The sequence below is a fragment of the Cryptomeria japonica genome, chromosome 3 (assembly GCF_030272615.1).
Source record: "Cryptomeria japonica chromosome 3, Sugi_1.0, whole genome shotgun sequence".
NCBI classification, from domain to species: domain Eukaryota; kingdom Viridiplantae; phylum Streptophyta; class Pinopsida; order Cupressales; family Cupressaceae; genus Cryptomeria; species Cryptomeria japonica.
In genome coordinates this window covers 990,829,540-990,838,958 of record NC_081407.1, presented here as the reverse complement: position 1 = coordinate 990,838,958, position 9,419 = coordinate 990,829,540, and the positions used below count along the sequence as shown (strand labels likewise).

Here is a 9,419-nt window from a genome sequence, read left to right as displayed (position 1 = left end):
GGGAATTGATTGATAATAATTCTACCTCTTGATGTTTGTGAAAAACAAGATGATAAAGGCCTCCCTCTTATTAATATTACATTAATTACTTATTTTCTTATGTTATATTGTTTTTTCTACCACCTTCTATTTTTTATGAAAAGTATACTATTATCTTTTTAATTAAATTAGAAAATTTAATATGATTTATTCATTAAGAAAAACAAAAAACAAAAATATCAAAAACGAATCCGAATTTAAAAAAAAAAAGAGGGCTCAATTTTCACATCTAGATACATATAGGTAACCCATGTTTACAGCTTCAGTTTTCTAAATGCTTTGTAGCACATTTCATGAATATGCTGCGGCGTTCAAGATATTCAAGTTACCAATTCATCCTATTACCGTACAAACAACGCAGTTTTCTCGGAGCGCCATGGCAGGAGCTGAAACCCCAAAATTGGCAGGTTCAGAGTTGAGACATGATTCAATTCTAAACAAATGGGTTATCATTTCTCCTGCCAGAGGCAAACGCCCCTCTGATTTTAAATCTACCGTAAATACTTCAAACCAATCTGCAGGCCCCTGCCCGTTTTGTCTCCATCATGAACACGAATGTGCTCCTGAAATCTTCAGAATCCCTGAAAACGTTTCGGAGTGGAAAGTAAGAGTTATAAAAAATCTCTACCCAGCTGTGTCAATGGAGAACAGAGAAAAAGAACCCCACATTGACTCATGTGCTGACACTCTTCCTGGATTTGGTTCCCATGATGTAATTATTGAGACTCCCGATCATGCTATGACTTTGGCTATCATGCCCGACTTGAATATATTTGATGTTTTATGTGCATATAGAACAAGAATCCAACAGCTTGCCGGTAATCTGCACATCAAATACATTCAGGTAAATTTGTAATTGTCTACCCAATCAGAGCTTTTATGTGGGTTCCCTGCTTTGAATGCCTTCTTTATAAAAAAATATTGGAATTTTTGCGGTCTCTGTTTAACACCATGATTGTTCTGAAAGTATTTGTTCTTTTATATTTGAACTTTGAAAGTTTTGGGTTAGGTGTTTTCGAAATGAGTTTCGAATTGCTGAACGGGGAACTATCTGGGGTTTGTCTCAGTTTTGGGTTTTTTGTTATTGATAAAGTGTAACATTCTTCTGCTGTCTTTTAGAATGCATGGAAAATGCACCATGCGGTTGAGATAAGACTGAAGATGTAAAGATTACGTCTTTGAATTATATTATGCCAGATTTGCCCTGGTCATCACCGTCTTTGCCTTGTAACCAGATCATGGCCTAATGGACCTGTTTTGCGTATTTTTTATTGCGCTTTGATCACGTCTGACTAATTAATTTAAACAATTTCAAATTTTGCTGCTGTTATAGCTAGTAAAAGAAAATGATTTGATGAAATTATCCATGTTTCACAGATCATCGCAATGCTACTTTGTTTATATAAAATCTTGGGATGGTTTTATATGCATTTATGGGGGTTTGGCCAATTCTTAGTTGATTAATTTAAACTTTTTTAAAACTTGCTGATGCTATACCTTTAAAATGGTTTAATGAAATCATTCATGTTTGGTAGGTATTCAAAAACCATGGGGAAACAGCAGGAGCATCGATGAAGCATTCTCATAGTCAGATCATTGCCCTTCCCATTGTCCCAAGCAATGTGGTTACCCGGCTCAACAATGCCAAGGAATATTTTACCAGGACGATGAAGTGCAATCTTTGTGAGTACTTGAGCAGCGAGATTCGGTCCAGAAATTTGTTGCTAGAAGAATCTTCCCACTTCATTTCATTTGTTCCTTTTGCAGCTTCATTTCCTTTCGAGACTTGGATTGCTCCTAAGGAGCATGCTTCGCGTTATGAGCAGATAGAAGATGAACAGGTAGGTTTTCTTTGGCTTTTGATAGGTTTTGTCAAATTAGTTAGTTGTAAGGCTCAAAAGGAATCATAGTAGGCTGTATTCCTCATTGGATTTGAGTATTGTGGCCGATGATTTTGTGTTTATATTGAGTATACACGTGTATGTACTACGGACTCAGTCCTTTTGCACTTTTGTGGTGGAAATTATTTGTCATGTATGCAGAGGCTAGAGACTATTAGCTTTAGCGATTGCAGGAATTGGCCGTTTTCTCTTGATTAGTAATCACCAGTAGCTTGGGTGCCCTAATAAATACACGTTAGCATTTGTGCCCCGAGCCTCACCTCCTTGAGATGAAGAAATTGAAATAAGAGATATATCAAAACCTATATCCAAGTTATAACTTGTATGAATTTTATTCAGTTGCAAATAATCACAGTGGTCCACATTGCATTGCCTTCCATTAAAAAATTTAAACTTCTTATTAGCTATTTGCAACTTGTGCTCTCTTTAAAATTTGCTTTCGCCCCAACAAATATCTTCCACTTCTAGAACTCTTAGGCTTTATTTACCAGTGGCAATATAAGGCTATCAGCTAGTGATTCTGATCTAGTATGCATTCAATTTTATTCATCTTACATAAAGTTTCTAATTTCATGGTGAAATGAATAAATAGTAGGTAGCATATCCTCTATTGTCATGGAAAGCCTGAGCTTACAAGCTTCTGCTTCCTATTTTCTTTAATTGGACAAATGCCAAAAATTATGAATGGCTTAACTTACATTATTCACATTCCTATTATACATTTTATTCTCTTTCCGCTTGTAAGGCTGCAACTTCTAATTTTCTCTCGATCCTTTGATCTTGTAATTAAAACAACATTATGAATAATGGTTTGGCTCCCATATGTACAAATGTTTTCTCTATCTTGGAGTTTCCTTTTTCTATTCCTTTTTTAAGTTATCATGAGAGATACATGTGTTGGATACAAATTGTAGTAATTTAAGACAACTGGTTTTCACTTATTGCTATGTGGATGTAGACACTTAAATTTGAATAATTAATTCAATCAAATTAAATTCACTTGGTCGCTTGTATTAATTAAATAATCCATATTATTTAATTAAATATAGCATTTCTTTTGGCTAAATTAATTTAATTAATAAAGCCATGTCCAATTAATTGTTTAACCTTTTAATTAATTAATTCCCCTTAAACCCTTCTACTAAATAAAATGTCACCTTTTTCTTCTTTTATTTGAATTTACTTAATTCAAATAATCTAATTTAGTCACATGTCTCCTAACCTAAACCCCCACCTAACCCTTGTCCTAAGCCTAACCCATGAGTTCTAACTAATCCCATCTATCTAACTAACTTTATCTTCTTCTAATTTGTCCCCTCACATGTGTGTGCACATTCCTAATTTCCTAATATTTAGGAAATTACAGCCAATTTTGGGTGCCCATCTCCCAAAATGGACATGTGTCTTTGAGGACATATGTCATTCCTCTTTTTGACATTTGTCCTCCTTGAGGACACTTGTCCTTCCTTGTTGAGGACAAGTGTGGAATCTCATTCCACATGGCATCTTGAGGTTTGCCACTTGCCCTCTTTGGGGACAAGTGTCTCATTTTCAACCTCCTTTCATCTCCAATCCAATTCTATTTAAACCCTCCCATTTCTATGCAAATCATCCACTTTTGCACAGTTATACCGTCATAATGCCGAAATCATCACTCACCTTGCACATCATTTTCATTCATCTCATCTTCTCATCCTCAATCATGGAGCAAAATCTAGCATACGCAACGTCATGAGCACACATCAAATTGCGGGATAATCAAATCGAGGAATTTGAATGGAGTTTGCATTACTATTTGTTATTTGATAATTTAGCTCCGTTTATTCCTTTTTAGCATCCCAATCTTGAGGTGTTTGATTTATTTATGAATGCTAGGATTGTTAATTTAGATTTCAATCGATTTTGTTTATCACCCACATTTTCATCACACAGTGGATAATGATTTATGTTGCTTATCAATTACTTTGCTGTCTTTAAGGCATTTTGATTTATTTACAATCACTAATTTAATATGTATTTTATTAAAATTGTCAAACAGGCAATGGATCTAGCATATATTTTGAGGCGTGTTCTGCAAAAGTTGAACCACCAATTAGGAAATCCTCCTTATAACTACATGATTCACTCATCACCTCTTGGAGAATCATACGAACCTTCATATTGTCACTGGTTTATACAGCTTGTGCCACAACTCACTCGTCTTGGTGGCTTTGAAATTGCAAGTGGTTGTTATATCAATCCAATATTTCCAGAGAATATTGCTACAATCTTACGAGGAGTGAATTTGCAAAATCAGTGATCTACCTGTAATTCTTATTTCCAGAGAAGTAAATAGTAAATACATTGGTGTCTTCGCTTAATTCCTTCATACCATATATAAGCATTCTCTATGGCATTAATAATATATTAGTATGTTTAAAATTGACTGCTACTTAAGGAAGGTTTCCTGTATTTTGACGATCACATTTAATCACTTTATTCATTTGCACTGAAGGAAATCCCTTAACAAAGTGAAGGTGTCCTTTTACATACAAGAATATGTTCAAATGAAAGGATATTTGTTACTCCCTGTATAGAAAATTGTATTACTTTGTATGAATTATTCTTTGATCCATTGCATGGTTAATGGATATTATGCTCTCTGGTGAGGCAAACAACTCTTCTATGGAGGTATTAATTGAGATAAATAATTTATAAAGCTTACCCGATTTTTTAATGGAAGTTGTAAGGGCTTAATTCAGTCTTTTTTTATTTATCAGTAAAATGTGTTTCTTCTTTAGCATGTAGCGCATGCTTTTATTGCAACTTATACAGAAGATATACTCTGAAGTTTTGTATTGTTAGGAAAGGACAGCAAAATTGTTTCCTTTGTTATGTTTGGAAACTTGAATTATATGCGTTGCTTGATATGAATTTGTCTCAGTGCATGATCATGTAACATATCTTTTGGTTTGTTGGCTTCCAGCTGCTTCATTTAATTTTAAGATCTTGTTATGGCTTCTCCACACCTACAATAATAAGACGAGGGCCCCTTAATCTAAGAATTCTTCCTTTAGACTTACATACAGCTGCTTTGTTTCATTCTGAGCTCTTTTGATGGCATGCCTACAATATCAAGACTAACCCTGGAGGTCCACTTAACGTAAGAGTTTCTTATTCAAACAGGCAATCTTTAACGATTTGAAGAAAGCTCTTACATTTTTTGTTGACAGATCTGGACTCAATCTGGTACGTTAATTAATTGAGTTATTTCCTTGTCACCATGAGACATGGTGACAGGCATATATGTAAAGGGATACCATATTCCGAATCAGAGTATCAAGTTATGTGGCTATAGGATGCTTGATATTTGCAAATTTCATCAGTATTAGAAATTAAAATGAACTGTCGTAAACATTGGACCATAAACAAAATGAAGTTGTACCTCTGAGCTGTGCTTTGCTATTTGATAATATTCATTGCAAAGCTGTGCTGCCCAAATCTGATTTTTTTTTAAGATAAGTTGTGGACATGGGGTCCACTCCCATAAATAAACGGTAAAAACGTTGTTAGCATCAGCCCTCTAACAGGTGTTCACCAGAATTCAAAAAACAAATGCCAAAGAGTTGCATGTCCTGCAGACAGGGGTGCAAAGAGACAACTACTTCTTAATCTAAATGCTAACCACAAAGGAGTTTGTCAAACTGTCACATCCCCTCCTATATACTCTTATTTTGATACTTAGTTGTGTTGATGCCTTAGATGGATACTGGTTTCTGAAACAATGATTTTGATGCCCTACAAGATTTTGGTTTTGCTAACAGTGGTATTCGGTTTAACAATGATGCCCTAAATGGTATTGAATGCTAGAAACAGTGGTTTAGCCTAAACGATGCCCTAGTTGAAATTGCTTTATTTCTTATTTTTGAATATTATAAACATATGAAATGTTGTGATGTTTCATTTACGTAAAGTAATGTTATAACTCATCTTTTGATTTAACGAATATAAACATTAAGGTTGAATTGTCAAGATGTCGGACTAACTACTCTAGTTTAGACAAGTGGATGCAGGAATGACTTGGCCTCCAAGAAGAAGGGGAAAAAGATATCACCGGGAAAGAGGGAAGCGAAATGGTTATGGTCAATGATTGTATGGAATATAAACTGGTATGTACTACCTAATGTTAGCTAGTGTGACCTTGTCAACCTAGTTTCCCTATTAGGACCATGGGAATTATGTCCAATAGTGTCTCCGACTTGCTCCGGCTTGTTAGTCGAACCATTGTTCTTGCGTTGCGAAATCATTATTATGTATCTTCTTATATCGTCTTAATTAATACCTTTATTAGACATGTTTTCGACTTGAGGAAGTTGACTCCGTATAGATTTACGTTAAAAAATATATACTTTGTTCAATTGTAAAATAATTCTAATAAAGGTATATTGTTATTAAATTTTAATTGTTTTAAAAGAAAGAGAAATATTTATTACCTTTATTAGTTAATTTAATGTTATTATAAAAAAATATATATTCTAAGACTTAGTCTTTTCAATTTCTCTTGGACCTTATTACGTTCTTTTAATTCCATTTTTATTAAATATTAGTGCCGTCTCGTTAAATTTTTTTAATCTTCTTATCCCTTATTAGGATATTTTTTGTATTTTTCGAATAGATTATTAAAGGGTGCTATGAGGCTTTTTGAAAATTAATTTCTCATCGGACGTGATTCCGCCTCCCAGAGCCATGATGGGGGATGGCAAAATCATAGTGAACTTCCTCGTAAAACATTAGGGTGGCGGAGCTTATAGGGAGTGGAACGATTCTGGTCTTAGGGATTATTCTCTTCTTCTTCGGCAGCTCTTTTTTTTTTCATTTTTTTTCTGATGGACTGGAGAACCAACGGGATGGAGTGAAGGCACCGTATTTCCTAATTCTTTTGTAGTGGAAGGAAGTGCATCCAGCCACCATAGTTGCCAGAACTTCTCTGTTAGTCACGCTGTTCAATACTCTTGCTGTTCCAATCCTTTTCATATTCCAGGCATGTGCACTCTTTGATATCTTTCTTTTTTAGTAGAGAGCATATATACTATTGCAATGGGGCATTAGCTTAAGACTACGAAGAGGTCTTTAGTGTTAAGTGTTGTATCCTCTTGAGAAATCTAGCTAAATAATTTTCCTTATAACTCAACAAAGCTTCTCCATTTATTCTTTCCTTCCTATTTTCCGCGTTGTTGTTCCTGAAGGAGTTTTTGTAAATACAAGTACTGACATTCTTTATATATTCATTTACTGTTCAGTAGGGACCTTTGCCTCAACAAGAAATTAATGAGAATATAATTAATGAATGGTAAATTTAAAATAAGGGCTTACACCCAGTCAAAAGAAGATTAACATGTAAGTGTGAGATAAAAGTATTAACCTCACAAGTACCATAAGAAAATTTTTGGTGAATTTCCCGTTTTCTTATTTTTGCTAATTAATCAAGAGTGCAAGTCGGATAGGGTGGAACTGAGTCTCATAAAACATGTAGACAAATCCTTGGCCAAAGTGCACTAGCTGCATGTAGTGCTTGTCAGTTCTAAGAATCCAGATACAGTCCTAGTCAGGAAATTATACCCGTTAGCAGGCAGCTATAGGGTGTAATTGATTACGACTGTAGGGTCTTACACCAGTTCCAGCATGACTTGACGTAACCTTTCTCCTTAACCCTTGCGGAGGGTCGGGCCACTTCAGTTCGAAGTGAGCAAGGGGGATCAAAATCGATCAAAGGATGGGTGGATAAACGCCCTGGTGATATCTTTTTCCCCTCTATGATTCAGAGAGAATTTAAAGATGAGCAAGTTTGCCAGATAATAAATGAAAAGTACATTCTAAACCCTTCATCTTTTCCTTTATATAGAAATTAGTTGCAAACGTATTTTCTGTTCATGTTTCCAAAGAACTAATGTTTATTTTGTTCAATGAAGAATATTTTTCTTCCTGCACTGTAATTTTGTTTTATTATAAAAATGTATATGATAATGGCATTAGTTTTCATGTTCATTGTTTTCTTTAAAAAAAAATAAAAGGGTTAAACTAGCCGTTACTTGCTTTCTTGTTATTTAATGTTCAAAACTAGCCGTTATATGCTAGAGTTTTTGATGTATGTTACATATGGTATCAGAGCTACCAGGTTCAGCATTGGACCTGTGTGTGCAACACTTGAACAAAAAAAAAACTGATCAAGGCATTTTGGTTCTTGCCAGGATGCCGATTATTCTCAATGTGCACCCTTGGGCGATCATGAAACCCTTGCAGCAGCTTGGGAGAGGATCAAACAGCAGAGGCGCAAATGGACGCCCGAGATAAGAGCTGAAGTTAAAGCAGCCCTCCTAGCAGAACACAAACATCTAACTAAAACAAAGACAGAACAACAAAACCCCCAAAACATAAAAGAAACTGTTCAGACTTCAAGAAAAACAAAAGAACCAATCTTGCTTACCACCATAGTAGCTGAGCCAGTTCATGTTCCTGTTGTAACTAAACTAGATCCACCAATTGTTCAACGAGAGCCTACTCCAGGCTACAGACTTCTATCCTATATTGAACTTCCTGATCAGGAGGAGCCCATTACGGGCAGTGAGTGCAGTGAAGACAATGAGAACAACTCTTAGATAGGATGTTTATATATCAATGTAAATACAATTTTGGTTTGAACTTGTTAAATCCAATGTAAACATAATTTTGGAAAAAAAAAAACAAACATTTTTGTTGTGTAATCTTTTTGGCAACTTCTGAATGTTTGTTTACTGTAAATTATTGATATTTTACCTTATGTTGGTAATACTTAAAATATATAGTTTAATCAAAACTTTCCAATAGGTACTAAAATTTATCAAAATGGAAGACAGAAGGAGCAGTGACCCTATTGAAATACCTAGATCTCCAACAGAAAAGTTAGACAGATTCTTGTCGATGATGCAAGAAACCCAAAACCGAATAGGGAATTTGGAACAAAGGGTCCGGTTTTTGGATGAAAATGAGGGTAGGGAAACTGAAAGTCAGTCTAGGGAGAGAGATAGCAGGTAGGAACATTTTAGTGAGCGCAGGGAGGAATATTCTCATATCGGAACTCAAAGTTCAGAAAAGAATTTTGGAATTGGCATCATATCAAAGGATATGAAGAAGGTCAAACCTCCTCAATTCGATGGAACTGTGACCGGGGATGCCGCTGAAGCATGGCTAACCGGTGTGGAAAAATACTATGACATTAGGGACTACACTGAAACCCAAAAGGCCGTATGGGGTTCCTATCAGCTAACAGGGGAAGCTGCTGGATGGTGGGAGAGTAAGAAAGCTGAACTGAAACTAAAACCATCTAGTTTGACTTGGACCAAATTTGTGGAGTTGTTTAGGCAAAGGTGGCTTCACAGCTCTTCTATGAACAGAAACTATCAGAATTCCAAGATCTTCGACAAGGAGAATTATTAGTTAATGAGTACACAAAGAAATTTAATC

General features: G+C 35.2%; 1 protein-coding gene across 6 annotated transcripts; it reads left to right on the top strand.

The window, feature by feature from the left end:
* Nucleotides 1-269: 269 nt before the first annotated feature.
* Nucleotides 270-8,680, top strand: LOC131036764 (ADP-glucose phosphorylase). Of its 6 annotated transcripts, none has more exons than XM_057968749.2 (4): nucleotides 270-883; nucleotides 1,575-1,722; nucleotides 1,807-1,880; nucleotides 8,168-8,680. In XM_057968749.2, exons 1-4 carry the CDS (start codon nucleotides 314-316, stop codon nucleotides 8,573-8,575), a joined length of 1,200 nt encoding a protein of 399 aa, XP_057824732.2. In that variant the 5' UTR covers nucleotides 270-313; the 3' UTR covers nucleotides 8,576-8,680. The 6 variants fall into 6 exon arrangements, with proteins under 6 accessions (XP_057824732.2, XP_059073068.1, XP_057824734.2 ...); XM_059217085.1 differs by lacking the exon at nucleotides 8,168-8,680 and adding an exon at nucleotides 5,979-6,375; XM_057968751.2 differs by lacking the exon at nucleotides 8,168-8,680 and adding an exon at nucleotides 3,979-4,365.
* The last annotated feature ends 739 nt before the right edge of the window (nucleotides 8,681-9,419 follow it).

Coding starts and splice junctions, on each gene's coding strand:
- LOC131036764 (XM_057968748.2), top strand. CDS start 314: ATGCTTTGTAGCACATTTCATGAATATGCTGCGGCGTTCAAGATATTC. Junction 884..1,574: donor TGCACATCAAATACATTCAG/GTAAATTTGTAA, acceptor CATGTTTGGTAG/GTATTCAAAAACCATGGGGA. Junction 1,881..8,167: donor AGCAGATAGAAGATGAACAG/GTAGGTTTTCTT, acceptor GGTTCTTGCCAG/GATGCCGATTATTCTCAATG.